The sequence below is a fragment of the Phyllostomus discolor genome, chromosome 7 (assembly GCF_004126475.2).
Source record: "Phyllostomus discolor isolate MPI-MPIP mPhyDis1 chromosome 7, mPhyDis1.pri.v3, whole genome shotgun sequence".
Lineage (NCBI taxonomy): Eukaryota > Metazoa > Chordata > Mammalia > Chiroptera > Phyllostomidae > Phyllostomus > Phyllostomus discolor.
The window spans coordinates 25,467,651-25,483,340 of NC_040909.2; the positions used below are offsets into that span (position 1 = coordinate 25,467,651).

A 15,690-nucleotide genomic window follows, 5' to 3' on the forward strand; every position below is an offset into this window, starting at 1 on the left:
GTGTGTATTGGTAGCTTTAAAGAGCTCAATTTGCATATTTCCCTCTTATCTCAGTACTTGTGCTAACTTGTTGCTTTTTTTATGTGTGACAAAATGTTTATCTGACTGATTTTTCTCTTTTCCCTACTAGTGTTTTCTGAAAAATAATTCTTACCTTTTTGTTTTTGTTTAATGATTAAACTGCCTACAGGGACTGAGTGCTCAAACCTAAGCGATAAACACTGCGTCTCTATTTTGAGTGAGATTGTAATGTTCTGCATTTTTATGGAAATTACATTTAATAGATTATCTAAGTACGAGGATCAGACGTATGTGCTAATGACCATTTATCTAACTGGGTAACTTACCCTAGACTGCAGAAGTATTTATTGCAACAATAGAGGTATTTTGCGCACGCCTCCCCACCCCCGCCCAACTTTGTCTTTCGCCCGGTTTGTAATTAAAGAATGGTGGCATCTTTTCCTTTTTAATAACAAGTCAGGTGTCTTTTAAGTGACCCAAATTTTGTTCAGCGCGGCCACTATAAGCCACGTTATTTCTTCCTCCAACGTGTTCTATGTCTCAGAAGCGAGGGAGTTTTGAACCTACCTCTGACTTGTACAGAAAGCTCTTACTCAAGACTGTTTTAACGTTGGCCCTAGAAATACTTTAGGATTCATCCTCTTTGAGGATAAATATTCGCGAGAGCGTTTTAAGGATCTTGGCCTTTATTCCTCTGCAAACGTTTCTGCACCTCCCGCGCTGCTCCGGAGTGCTCTCCCTTCCGATTGTCCCCTGCAGCCACTTCCTGACGTCCTCCTACCTCCGAGCTCTCCGCCTGTCACCTGCGTGTCCGGCCCCTCTCCCGAAGGGCCGGTGCGCCCTCCCCGCCTCGCCGGTTCCTAGGGTGCCCGCCTGGGACGCTCCCGACGGATTCCTTTTTGTGGCTTTTGTGGCATGTGGGTGGTTGGTTGGCTTTTCCCCTGGCCCTCGCCCCCCCCTTCCCCACCACTTTCACGCCCCACCACCCGCGCCAGCCCGGCCCCTCCTCCCGTCCCGCTCCCTCGCACACACCTGCCCCTGCCGCCCGCGCGGCGCGCGCTCCCCTCCCCGCCGCGGCCGCTGCCAGCGGAGCCCCCTCCTCCCCTCGCGCCCTCCCTGGCGCGCCTGGCGGCGGCCGGCGCTACCCCTCGCGCGGCGCCCTGTTATTCTGGGTATTGTGTGTAATAAATGTCGGGCCGCCTCACTCTAATCAAGCTCATTACAAATTCTTGCGCGCCCGGGGCCGGAAATTGTGCGCTCCCTCCCTCCCCTTCCCTCACTCATTCACTAGTTACTTGTCTTTCTGCTTTTTAACTCGCCGCCCCCGCCCCCTCCCCGGATCCCGGCCCTCCAGCCCGGGTTTTAATCCCCATCCCTTTTCCGCCTTCTCCTTGCACCCTGCCCCCCCCCCACCGCCTTCCTCCTCCGCTCCGCACCCCCTTCTTCCTCCTCTCCCTCCCCCCCTCCTCCGCCGCCGCCGCCGCCGCCACCGCCACTTTCTCGCTCGCTCCCGCTCCCCGGACGCGGCGGAGGAGCCGGCCCCGCTGGGGAAGGGCTCGGGGCGGCGGCGGGCGGCCGGGAGGAGGCTGCGTGCTCGGGGCTGGGGCTGCGAGCGGGGTGATTTTGTATTAAAATGAGGAGGAGGAAGAAGAGGCAGCCACAGCGGCGGCGGCGGCAGCAGCAGCAGCGGCGGCGGCAGCAGCAGCGGCGGCGGAGAGGGCTGCAGCCCGGGCGGACGCGCGGAGCCGAGCTGGGCACGGCGGCGGCGACAGCGGCCGGGATGAGTCAACTCATAATTTAATGGGGGCAGAGACGGCAGCGAGGGGGAGAGCGAGAGAGCGAGGGAGAGAAACAGCCCCGTCCGGGGACTCGCACTCACACGCACACACACCGACGCGCGCACACACACACCTCTCCCTGTGCCACCCAGCAACAACCGGCCTCGTCACAACAACAACAGCCGCGGCCGCCCTCTAGACTGCCCGGGGACCGAGCAGAAAGCCAGGGCGACTCCAGAGGACGCTTCCCACCCCCCTCTTTCGTTTTGGGAAACTCCTCATCAGTTTTGCTGGGGTTTCTGGGTTTCTTTGCCCCCAAGTCCTAGTGCCATTGTGGTGCTCGTTGTTTACCTCGGACTCGGGCTGAGTGAGAGCCTGGCGACTTTTTGGGGGGAGGGGGCGGGGAGTTAGTCGCTGCTGAGGCGGTGGAGGTGGCTGGGGGTGCCTTCTGATTCTCTCCCCCTCCCCCGTGCCCTTCCCCCCTCCCTGCCTCCACTCGCTGGGCTCCCCTGACGCTCGCAGCCCCGCGTCCATGGGCAGGGAGAGTGTCCTCGAGGCTGTTGTCAGCGAGGGCCGAGTCAAAAGTGGCATTTTAGTGCCTTTCTGGGGCTTTTCTCGCGACCTTCTGCCCCCCACCCTCGCTGTTCCCCGGTAGAATCCCTCGTTGAGGGTGCGAGGCTGTGGGAAGAAAGTTTAAGGTTTGTTAATATTAGTCGGGATTGTTGGGGAGGGTGGTGGGGGCGATAGGAAGGGAGGCGTAGGTGGCCTTCCCCTCGCTGCGTTCTGCGGGGTCATTGGAGAATAATATCGCAAGTGACAGCCCGAGTAGACTTTCTCTGCTCGCACCGAGAAACCCCCGCGAGCTGGGGGGAGGGGGGAGGAAAGCGAGGGGACCTTTTTCCCCTTTTTGGAGACCTTGTCCGCAGTGATTTTTTCTTCTGTTCTTTTTAAGAGAATCCTCTGTCACCACCTCGCCTCCCCAGCTCCACCACAGTCTACAGCTCATAACGGGTTTTGCTTTGTTTTTACGATTCTTCCCCCAACGAATCACTTGTCAGATCAATTTTATCTTCGCCCTCCTCCCTACTTCCCACTCTCCCCTCCTCCCTCATCGAAAACCCCGTTCTCTGAGGTTAGACATTTTACAAACCATATATGTTGTTTTTCGAATTGTGATTTTTAACACTTCCCCCACCCCCCATGGCTACTCTTCTGGACGTTTATTTCTGCCCTTCCCCCGCTTAGGGGGGCGGGGGTAGGGGAAGAGAAAATAATACAATTTCAGGGGAAGTCGCCTTCAGGTCTGCTGCTTTTTTTTTTTTAATTAAAAAAAAAAAGGACAGAAAACATCAGTCTTGAACTTCTCTTCAAGAACCCGGGCTGCAAAGGAAATCTCCTTTGTTTTTGTTATTTATATGCTGTCAAGTTTTGAAGTGGTGAGTTTCAGGTCGGTTTTGCTAATTTCACTCAGTAAAACTGCAGTGTTTCTGTTTCTAGATAGTACTTTGCTTCTTTGTCTCTTTAAAAGGTCACAGTGAAAGCTTGGCCTGGATCGTGCCGGCCATATGGAATGGATAAGGGCACAATCTCTTAAAATGTGATTATGGGGTTCTGTGGGGGCGAGGGAGGCCATCTAGCAAGGAACTCGTTGAAAGAGATCCCACACTGCAAAAAAAAATAGGTTCTTGAAACCGGAATTTCATGCTTTGCTTTTTCTTTTAAAGGGAAATAATTGCTGTGTCTGAGTTCACTGTTTTATTCAGTGATTATCACATATGGACTTAGTTTATGGACAGGGAAATGGGATTTTGAGAAAGTAGCCTGGTTTCTGTATGCCAACCAGACATTACACGAAAATGGATTTTAGAACGTGTAACTCAAAAGAAACTCTTCAGCTTGGCATCTGTGCAGACCGTAGTTAGTTCCTGTGCTGTCAGTCCAGCAGGCCCAGTGGAGACTGCTCTTTGCAATTCCAAACTGAGGTTTGGTGAACTTTATTTTAGCCTTGGGCACAGAGTTTAAATGAGTAAATTGGGTGTTTTATGTGCATGTAATTTTGCTTTATAATGTAAAGCTTTTTACAAGATGAGTGAGTGTTTAATAGATGCTTATAGGTGGGGACTGGAAGGACAATTTGCATGACCTATATGATGTTTTGATTGTCAATACATTAACTAAATTATCAGTTTCATTTGCTGTATAGTTTATAATGCTGCTAAGCCTCATGACTACTTAATATATTTTGCAGCATTAACTTTGTTGCTGTTGTCTACTTTTTTCTTTCCTAAATTGCCCCCATGGGTTAAGTATTTTCTTTTCAAATCATATGTTTTAAAATTCATTTTCTGCTCTAGGGCAGGGCAACCAATTTCCAAAAGAGCAGCTCTGTCTTTTAATCCACATGTTAACATTATAAAGAGTGTTTTTGAATAAGTTAATAATCATCACTCTCTAATTTTGGCTTTAGTTGAATACAATGGAAAAGAGTAATCTTGATAAAAAGTGGTTAAAAGAGGCACATTTATTGTTAATGAACCTCATAACCAAAAACAGATGGGACCTCCATCAACGGTAAACCTTTAGTTCTCAGCGTGCCACCCTGGAGTACAAGGATAAATAGCCATTATTTCTCAAACTTTAGAGTTCTTCGATTGGCATTCTTAAGGTTGCTTTTAAGCCTACAGATCACCATCCCACCCTCTTCCACATTCACCTCTTTTCTTGATTATAATGGACAAAGTAATCTATGCTTAAACAGAAGAAATATATGCATATAGAAAAGCCATGCTACTATAAGCTGGCTTTCAGTAAATCAGATCTAAATAGCTCCTCCAATATAATAATTTTTTAAAAGTGCAAGAGATGTCATTACTAGATAGCTGGAAGAAAGTAGTGATTATCATATTCTGATTTTCCTAAATATGGCCCCTTCCCCCTTAGTGTTGATAAACTCAATACTTCAAGTATTGTAAAAGTTCATAAAATAATTCCACTTACCCTTTCTTATCAATGATAGTTAAAACTGTATTTCAGGAATGACTTGGATGTGGTACTCAGTGCTCTATCATAAACCATGTGAAAATTGATGTCCATTGTATAACTGAAAATACTTACCAATTTTTTGAAGTTATTCAAGATGTTGACTTCATTGCATACTGAAATTATTTTTGAAAACTGACAATTGTGTTTTACCAAAATCATCAAGATGTTTTTAGTTCTTGAATTTAATGCTTATGTTACAAAGTATTTTCAAGGTTTTTGCTATTTAAATTAACAGCATTCTGTGGCAACTGTTCTCCCAAAATATTAACTCTAAAACATGTGAGCTCTAACGCTTCAGTACCTGAGATATTTGAAGAACTCCACTGACATCCATTTGCTTAGGGGTGAAATGATCCAGTCACACGTTTGAGCCAAGATTTGACTAGGCATTTAACCGGTCACATACCTCTTGAAACTTTGATAATAGAAAACTTTCTCTACAAATTAACCTGTAAAGTCAATGGGGAGTTTAAAAATTAGAAGTTTGCTACTTTCTTCTGAGGTGGTATACGTATATAAATCTACTTTGTTCTTATAAGAACGAAGCTATATGTCCTGTATATGTCACATATAGTGAATATTTTGAACTGTGTTAATTTTTTTCTTCTTTGATTAAAGTGCTGGTGTTCTGTAAGAAGTTTCTAATTTTTAAAAATTGGGGCCACATAATATAATTTATTTTCTTTCCAGCTATACTTGTGGTGACTATTGTTTTAAAAGTAAGCCCATTCCCCCCTACTTAGTTTTGTTGGTAGGTGACAAATTACCTTTCATTCATGTGTGTTGGTATACAGTTTTCACAAATTATTCTGTTATCTTGAATGGCCCTGTAATGCTGCTATCTAGAAATAGAGTTAACGCCTGCATCCTATTATATATCTAGCCGAATAACCTTGCAAATACCTTACGTTTGTGAAGAGAGAGATCTGGGGTAGAGTATGTATGTGTTACATGTATATAAATACAGAGAGAAAGAGAGAGACTCCCACCCAACCAATTCTAATGCTGTCTTCTTTTTAAATTCTGGCAGGTGATCTTTAGAGGGTAACTGAGTATGGATCATTTGAACGAGGCAACTCAGGGGAAAGAACATTCAGAAATGTCTAACAATGTGAGCGATCCGAAGGGTCCACCAGCCAAGATCGCCCGCCTGGAGCAGAACGGGAGCCCACTAGGAAGAGGAAGGCTTGGGAGTACAGGTGGAAAAATGCAAGGAGTGCCTTTAAAACACTCGGGCCATCTGATGAAAACCAACCTTAGGAAAGGTAAATACTTTCGAGCCAAATCCTAGAAAGCTGTGAGCCCTGTGTCTGCCCAAGGCCACTTTCTGTGGGGGTGGAGAGGCAGAACATGTCTTTGTATGTTCTTTTCCTTGATTCTCTTTCTGATCTGAAATTTGTTATATCTCTGGCTGCAGTGTCAGTTTTGAAAGTGGAGGCTGTGTGAGTGAAGCATCTTACTCTACTCCTATAGACTGGAATCACTGGACACTTAGGATAATAAGGATTGAGTTCAGTATAATGGTCCTTAGCTACGCAAGGCTTCTGCTGATAAGGTATTATTGTAGCAGAGGGTATATGTATATATAGGCGGCTATTGCTTAAACTCACCCCAGTTAAGAATAAGACACTTAAATTGTTTCAGTACTGCCCTAGCTTTTTCATAAGATTACTAGTTGTAGAAGGCAGTTTCAGAGGTAATAGAAATCTTACATGACATGATGTAAAAGTTTTTATGTCATTTTGTGGTTTGTTTTCTTAAGGTCAGATGTATTATTTAGCAAGGAAAAACCTGATGATGCTAGTTTTTGATTTTTGCCATAATTGGGTATTTTTCAAAAGGAGGGACAGATTTAGGCAAGTTTATAAGGGGAGGAGGTGTAACTGTGACTCCTTTCTACCAATTTTATATTAAATTGATGAAGTTTAATAACTTTGTGTTCAACACAGTGTTTGTGTAAAGCAGTGCATGTGTGGGTTATAATGTGTCTTCATAATGGTCTTTATTTTGACTCTGAATAAATGTGTATAGGATTCAGATTTTCCTTACATTTGCTAGGCAAAGGATAAAAATGCCATCTTTTAAGCAACCAAGAATATTAAGTAGATAAAGTTAGAAGGCAGAGGAATTTCATTGTGTTTGATGCATAACATTTATCATACAATCATTTATTTTTTCCTTGGTTTGGCGAAAACAAAGAATATATTGATCCTGAAATGAACAGACACAGCAGTCCGTATTGTTAGATCTTTATCTATTAAAAATGGAAAAACAGCACTTCAGCAAATTCTTTGGCCTCTACTCATGATTACCCTATTTATTGATTGTTTGCCAAGAATGTATGCATCTTAAGAAAGCCAGGGTAAGAGCATTAAAAATATAATTTATTACAGCTTTTCAAACAGAGTGCATTAATATTGTACTGTGAAGCACTGGGGCTCTATAAAAAAGACTTTCTGACGCCTGCAAACATATAAGTTCCATAAATTCCTAAATAGGAGATTTCAGCTGTCTCTGGTATTATGTGATATTTGCACAGCAAACTTTAATGCCAGGACAGTTTTAGACAAGGATTCTACAGACTTCACTGCTCCTTATGGCAGACGTGCTGTTTACACAGGCTCATAAACCTTCAGCAAAAGCTTCTAAGACTGCCTCCAGGTTTAAATCATGTGGTATTTTTAGCATTCAGCAGTGACCAGTGCACTCCCCTTTTAATGCTGGAAGGTTATGAAGTTGCTGTAGTTGGAAGTCTCGCCAAACACTAGCACAAATAACCAGACAGTTCAGAGAAGGCTCCTGTTCAGCATTCCTCCCAATATCAGGAGGGCAACTGTGACAGTTTGCTGGCAGATTTAACAGCTAGATTTGTCATCATGTGATACTATTGTCACTTTATTAATAGGCACCTTAATTATCTGCAGCATATCTCTAAGTAAAGCAAGAAATATATACCCCATATATTTCAATAGTGAAAAACCTGGTTATTTCATAGGCCTAAAGGACAGCATATAGTAGAACAAGTCAGTACCATCCTATAAGAGGAGAAATCAATGCATATGTTTTTGTTGAACTAACCCAACTCTTTGAAGACATTAGGACGGAGAGGAAAAACCCAAGTACAGTAATTTCACTTCCTGCTCAAATGATGTTTTGTTCTTAAAGCATTGTATTGATAGTGACTTATTTTCAAAATGCAGTTTAATTGTAAAAGGTTCTCTGCCTATTTCAAGCCACTAAATTACTAAAGCCTTTTAATGGTTTTTTTTAATCTTATTTTTTGTGCATGGTTTCTGTTTGACAGGTGTTAGATAAAAATTATGGCTGAGATGAGAAAGCACTACTTAGGAAAAAGGGGTTGAATGTTTTTGTTTATTTATTTAGGAAATTTTGCCAAAGTACCTTCAAGCCAAGAAAGAAACCACCAGTTTGTATATTGCTATTTTTGCTGTGGTCTCCCAAATCTTCTGCTGATCCCTGACGGGTTCTCCCTCTGGTACAAATCAGCTGAATGAATGACAAGATTATTGGCAAGCTCCACGGCTTGTTTTTCATGCCTAGCCTGTTGGGTACCTCTGAAGGAGTTTGTGAGCTTTTCTAAGTAACCCTAAAGGGTTTTGTTGTTGTTGTTTTGTCAGAGCTAGAATCTCTTGGAAACAGGTCACTAAACCTTTGGTGAAGATGCATGTGTAGAAAATGTTTTAACTGCCAGCTTTTGTTCGCAGAATAGAGCATTTTTAAAGGGCATCTCTGGTGTCAATAGAAAAATCCTGATTTTTTTCACCCCGGTTCGAAAATACTAGACATGTTCAGAAGTTGGTAGGATTCTGTGAGTGCAGAGGGCAGAGCTTATATAGAGGCATTATTATTACAGGACTAATTGAGGATCCTGGGTGCCCTGTTAAAGTAACCTTTGTCATCATTTATGCTAAAGATGATACCCTCCTGGCAGTTTGCCACAGAACAGTTCAGATGCATCTGCTTTTAACCCTTTTCCGTTTATCATTGGAAGCCTGACAGTGCGCTGCATAAACACCTTGAGTACTACAGTGTTCGTGATTTCGGTTTCTGGAAGCCTTGTTTTTAACACTAGTGTGGCATGCGCTTATTAATCATCTGGCTACTGAGTTATTACATTGGATTAAAGTAAATAAAGAGAGAACATGAAATCTATGCAGATTCCTTTATCCTAATATGTCCTGATGGAGACCAGTTTCCTTTTCTCTCTTATTTTTATCTCATTTGCTATAACAAAGATTGTTCATTTTAAAGGCGTATAGTTACTGTGATATTTTTTTAGTCAAGTAATTTAAATGAGTAGCCATAAAAATCTTATTTATCTATATTATGCACATATTAAAACCATATATTTCATATATTTGAGCATCAGTTTGGTTAAGTTTTTGCATTTCTTCCATGGAAGTGTTAAAATTTTTAAAGAGGAAGAAAAATGCTAATAATTTTATAAAGATAATTTGTTTCGACACAAACAGGGTAAGTCTAGTGTTAACAAAAGCTTATAGGAAGCATGAAGTTGGTGGTTCTGAAGACAACTGTAGTGAGTTATGTTTGCACACTCCACCATCACAACAGATCAGATGAGAGACTTCTCTCTCTCTCGTCAGCATTATTATTTGATCAGAAAGGTAATTCTGCATTAACTAATTTTAATTAAAGCAGAGCCCCACTTAACGTAGGACCAAGTTCACATTCTATATAAACATTTCTCTTACAACTTTAAAAGAGAAAAGATGTGTATGTTTGTGTGTGCGTGCCTGTGTTTCTGTGTCCTGTCTGCCTTGGAAACAGAGTCTCTCCCTTTCTCTCACTGTGGTGAAGATTTATTTTCATGGCTTAGTTTTTCCTCCCACAGACTGTATTTCTGAAGATTGTTGGTGTGCATCTCTTTTTCTCTGTCTCTTTGATAGGAACCATGCTACCAGTTTTTTGCGTGGTGGAACATTATGAAAACGCCATTGAATATGATTGCAAGGAGGAGCATGCGGAATTTGTGTTGGTGAGAAAGGATATGCTTTTCAACCAGCTGATAGAAATGGCATTGCTGTCTCTGGGTTATTCGCATAGCTCTGCTGCCCAGGCCAAAGGTAAATGATGCATATGTGGGGCTGGAAAAATTGCTTGGCATCCTTTGTTTACCTTGCAGAGAGAGCACTGAATATTTTTGTGCAAAGAACTGTAGCCTGTGTGTTGCATTGGTTCCTTATAAACTGTGGCTTTAAAAAATTGGCTTAATTCAGTTTGGTTTAGTTAACACACATTTTGCTCATGTGGAATGTCGAGGTAGATTTTTTTTTTAAATTACTTCAGCTGAATCATTAGTATGCTTATTGACCTTAATAATCTGCTCCACTGAGGACCCACAAGGAAGTGAGGAGCGTATTTGAGCAGATGGACTGTTGAGAGTCAATTTGCATTTATGACTGAATATCTAGTTCTGTTTCTTTTATTCTGTTTCTGATGGTTTTATGGGCTGTAAAGTATTTTTCAATGCTGATTCCCTTTGCAGTAGAGAACCTTATCTAAATTGTAAAGCCATTTAGAACTGGTTCAGCTATGTCTTATTAGAACTTCCTGTAAGTTAGGAAAATGTGGCCTATGCATAGTTTTTATTGATGGGGTTTGATTTCCAAAATAATAAACAACTCTACAGTCATTTACATAATTTCACAATTTGGAAAGCTAAGCTGTGAATCTTTTCATTGACCTGCCTTTTAGAGGGAAGAGAATCATTCAAACAGAAATAACAATGTTGCTTGTGGTGGGGGCCATGGAAAAATAAAAAACCTACCAGATTAGTTATCTGAAGGCTAAACTATTTAGTGACGTATTCTCTTTATCTGGAATAGGGCTAATCCAGGTTGGAAAGTGGAATCCAGTTCCACTGTCTTACGTGACAGATGCCCCTGATGCTACGGTAGCAGATATGCTTCAAGACGTGTATCATGTGGTCACATTGAAAATTCAGCTACACAGGTGAGTCAGGACAGCGTTCAAGGAGAAAGCGTTCTATGTACCTGATCTTTCAAAATAAAGTATCTTTAGTCAACCTTTCCTTTTTATTTCCTCTGTGTTTCAGAAGGGTTAATTAAAATTGGTTTGCTTCCTTACTCCTTTATTTTCCCAACTTAAATATAGAATGTAAAGGCACCCCCCCAAAAAAAACAAATCTGTAGATTGTGCAGGTTATCAAAAGATAAGACTTTTTGTATTTAGTCAATTAAATGATGCATTACAAGAAGGCATTTTACATAAAGTTTACTTAAGAGAAAAATATTTTTGCATATCATGAGCAGTGCCATCTGTGTACATTTTGTGAAAGAATGCCTTATTCAGTATTGCTGTGATCCTATTTATTTATATATTTTATTTACCATTTTACTTCGTATGAACAGAGTCACAAAAGGAAAATGGTTAATGCATTAATGCTTTTCCCGACGGCTCATGAGAAAGCAGTACACCTTAAATTGTCTTCCCAAGCGCATCAGAGCAGGAAGGTAGAAGTAACATGAAAAAATAGCCACCACAGGCAGCTGATGTATAATTCATGCATCGATACAGCAGATGTGTTGTATAAAGTAATTAACTAATCGGAACAATCAGGAGACCGAGAGCAATCTCCAGATGCATCTGTTTGATGCGCAAAATGAAATCTGTCTGTCTTAAAGGAATGTTTTGCAGCGGGATGCAATCTTGTAATAATCCTCTTTCTAATCTATGTCTCAAATAGTTGCCCCAAACTCGAAGACTTGCCTCCTGAACAATGGTCGCACACCACAGTAAGGAATGCTCTGAAGGACTTACTGAAAGATATGAATCAGAGTTCGTTGGCCAAGGAGTGCCCCCTTTCACAGGTACTTAGCATAGCATGTACTAAGTAATAAGACATCATGGGCAGCCCTGATTTGAGGTTCAATGGGGCTCCGTAGTCTAAAGCAACTGGTATCTGAAGCAAGAATCTGCCAAAAATGCAAAGTGGCTTGACCACTGGTGACTTCTAAAAATATGCCTGATTCATTTTGAACAGAGCCTTTACACTTTTCCTCCCTTGGGAAAAAAGAGCGAAGGAAAAGCAGCTCAGCAGAAGACTGTGCTAGCTTGTCTGTTGATTCCTTTTCTGAGTGTGGTGAGCATGGAAACTACATTCTCCTGAGTGCCCTTATTTAAGGAAGAGTAAAGGCGGTATAATTTCCAGGAGCTTTCAATGAATGGCATTGCAAGTGCTAACGTGGAAAATGGCATCATGCTGCCTGGATAAAGTAGGAGTTCGATGTTCAAATACTTTGTTCTTTATAAGAAATAACAAAGAACATTTAGTAAAAATAATCATAAAAGAATAGAAATCTCTTTCCTGCAACTAAAGGTTACTAGTTACTGTTCGGATTTTGTCACCAGTTTTGGGGCACTGGTTTACTATGATTTTTTTCCCCTCTGAGATGTCTGTCATACCATCAGGGAGTTTTGAAATGAGACAAAGATTTATTATTGCTGTGCTTGATTTTTAGAATGAATTTTGATGGAGAGCTAGTGAAACTGCCGATAGAGACTGCCCCTGTTCTAAATGTAAAACTGAACATCGTTTTTGATAGCGATTAGCTAATTTAAAATATAAAAAAAAAACCAAGTGTGCTACGAACCTGCTTGTCCTGGGCTGCCTGTGTGGTCACTACATAAACGTGCAGTGAAGCCATCCCTCAGCGCCCGAGTGCAGTGTAAGGTCATCTGTGACGCAGGGTAATTGAAGTGCTGATCTAACTAGATTTTTAGGTTTTTCTTTTGACGTAAGTTTAAAATGCCATTCTGAACGTTTGTCAGTCATTTGAGCTTGAGCTGTGTGGCTCTGATGTACACATTTCTGCAGTTGCCGTAGTCTTAAATGTGTTTCTGGTGCTCATGAAGGTACTGGGGACCGTTGGAAAGAAGCTCGTGGGCTTCTGTGCTACTGTTTCATGGAAACTCCACACATTTCAGGTTCATCAGCTTTCCTTTGCTATTTGTTAGCAGTTACAGGAATGAAGCAAATGAATTGAGTTTATAGTTAATGATGGCTTTCCGTGTTCTTTTAAGGTGAGCTGTAGCCACAGGTAAAATAATTCTCTGTATTGTCAGGTGTCAGTATCTTGAAATTCAAAGCAAACTCTTTTTGTCATTTTAGCTCATCTCCTTTTTTCCTTCCTCTCTCCCCCTTGGAGTAGAAAGGATGCGAATTTATACCCATCTAAATAAAGTAATTTAAATTAATTATAAACGCAGTTAAATCAATAGGATGATATAATGAAGCAGGTGACTCTTACCTCTGGGACTTTGGGTTTTGCAGACAATTCCAGATAATATGTCACTTGGTTACTAGCATTTGAAAATTTGAAATGTCCTAGAAATCAACTTTGTTTTATTCAGAGTTAAAGCATGTAGAAACACCCACAATAGGAATCTCATGTATCTTCATGTTACTAAGTGTCCCATTGATTTTCGAAGGAAATTCAGGCAAAGATTAAATGCATTTACTGTGAGCTGGAGAGGAGGATGCTAGTACAAGTATTTATCGATATAGGCAGTGAGAACTAATTGTTAAATAACATCAGCATTCAGCCAGTAAACTCCACCTTACTGTAGCTTATAAATATAATTGTGAATTTACTTAATGTTATCATGGGAAATGAATTGAATACAGGCAATTATAATGTTAAACCGAATGACAAAATGAAATTCGGGAATTGGTTTTGGAGTCGTTCATTGGTGAATTTCTGTAGAGAGGCCTTTAGAAGAACATGCGTCCGTGTGTGTCTGGAGACTTCGCTGTAATCATTCAGTGGTGAAACTAGGCTGTAACTTCAATGTCAGTTGTAATTACGGCCCTCATTTCCGTAAAAAAGTCTTTTGAAAAAAATTACGCATCGTTTAGTGGTGGCAGCAAATATTAGAAATTAATTTAATATTTAATACTAACAAAAGTATCACCTATTCTCTATATGAGGGACTTATATTCTGCTACATCATCTTCTTAAGAATAAATTTTATGATCTGATTGATACTCAATTCAGAATGCTTTAATAATGAACTGTTTTCCATTTTTAACTTATTTTCTGTCATAAGCTACTAGTTAAAGATGAGAAATGCAGGCTCTCTGAAGGCCTAAACACAAAATATATGCTGAGTTTAACAAAACTACTCTTTTCTTTTTCCTGTAGCTAAGATTGGGTGATGAAGATGCTATGGTAAAAAAAAAATGCCTAACAAATAAATATTGTCTCAGTCTTGTGCAAAATGTGACCTAACAATAAGAAATTCTAAGACCTTTTTAACAACCCCTGTGGAGTTTTGATTCATTCACTTAAGAATTTTCGGCATACAATCAGTGTTGACATTTTGCTGTACATTAAGGGTTTTGTTTAATATGATAAAATACCCTAGTGGTGACTTACGGCTACAGGATCCCGAATATTATGTTTAGTAGAATGTCTGCCCAGTGGACAATAGACTCCCTTTCCAGAGTAGAGGCCTGGAAGGAATGGAAATGGGGAGTTAGCAGGAATTTGCCTTGAGGTACCTGACAAGCCCTGCCTCCAATGCTCTTAGGATGACTGTCCCACACTTACTAAGCAGATGTCCAGTTTGGACTTGGAATTGTGGAACTACGTGTTACATTTCTCGACTCCTCCTTGGACAGATGGAGGAGCCAGTGCCCCCAGAGATTAAAGTCAAAATGCTGATTAGTGACTGACCCAAAAATCCCTTTCTCAATGAGAAATTTTAAAGTGCTGATTTTAAAATGAATTCTTGTGTTTTGGTGTAGTAATGTTTTCTTTGGTAATATTTGCAAAGTTTTCTCCAGCTGTGGAAGTTCCAGAAATGTGCATGTGGTTTGATTTATAACTCATAGCTTTCTTTATTTCTGTTACTGCTTTCCTATCATAAATCTGCCCAAGTAGATTGACATCCATTTATTAAGTTTTGGCACCACATGTTTGTTTATTTTTGTAAAATGTTCTGAGACATAAGAAACGCCTAGCTTGTTATAGATCTGAGGTTGGGTGTTGTTTTGATACTCTTGCTTTTTTCAGTGGAAAGTTGGATGTTGTATCTCAACAGCAGGTAGGAGGGAGAATGAAGTCTGACTTGGGGACAAGAAAGCTTGTGTCATGAGAACTCTGAGAGTATGGATTTGGGAGGTAAATTGGGAGTTAAAAAAATAAACATTTGACTTACAAAAAAAAATTTCATTTTTCAATTTAGTTTTCCCTGAAGTTTTAGAAATTATAAATACTGGGTAAACATATATACATTCGATACAAGGATGGATTCATCTTGTTGTACAAGTCAGTTATCACTTCTGCCAGCCCCGTGCCTTCCTTTTGAAAATGTTTAGGTCAGATTTTCCTGAGACATTTAAATCCGATCTGCATGTTTTCCCCACCCATCCCCACCATACACACATGCACGCACACACACATCACAGCTTCCACATTTTTAAGGCATTGGATTGTTTTCTGTTTCATTGTTTTTTATTTCTCACCTGGGGAAAAGTAACTCCAAGCTCAAGTCCTGCATAAAGTGTGAATTGTCATTTTTGTTTTCAAGTAGCAAAAGCTATATAAAATGAACTTAAATTTGAACATTCCATTTAGAAGTAATATTGAGAAAAATGATTTTTTGGTTCTTTTTTTCTGCTTACATCTCAGGATCTAATATGTGTTAGATTGTTTATTATGTATTGGCAAAACAGAAAACTGTCTTGCCCTCCTCAAGCTTAGCATTGAAATATGCTGAGTCTCTGAAATTTGACAGTCATTTCCATAGACATTTAATAAACCTCTGTGTTCCATTGATTTTC

The 15,690-nt window shown here is 40.8% G+C and overlaps 1 protein-coding gene across 6 annotated transcripts in view; it reads left to right on the forward strand.

Annotated features, from left to right (window-relative positions):
* SATB1 (SATB homeobox 1) overlaps positions 1-15,690 on the forward strand; it is a 98,762-nt gene that overhangs the window by 17,505 nt on the left and 65,567 nt on the right. For 2 of the 6 annotated variants that reach the window (XM_028518060.2, XM_028518061.2), the window contains exons 1-5: positions 1,499-3,235; positions 5,872-6,106; positions 9,770-9,946; positions 10,709-10,835; positions 11,590-11,713. In XM_028518060.2, coding sequence (XP_028373861.1) covers positions 5,896-6,106; positions 9,770-9,946; positions 10,709-10,835; positions 11,590-11,713 — 639 coding nt within the window. In that variant the 5' untranslated portion in view covers positions 1,499-3,235; positions 5,872-5,895. Of the gene's footprint in view, positions 1-1,497; positions 3,247-5,871; positions 6,107-9,769; positions 9,947-10,708; positions 10,836-11,589; positions 11,714-15,690 lie in introns of those variants that run through there. The other 4 variants (XM_036030599.1, XM_036030600.1, XM_036030601.1 and 1 more) reach the window with 4 other exon arrangements.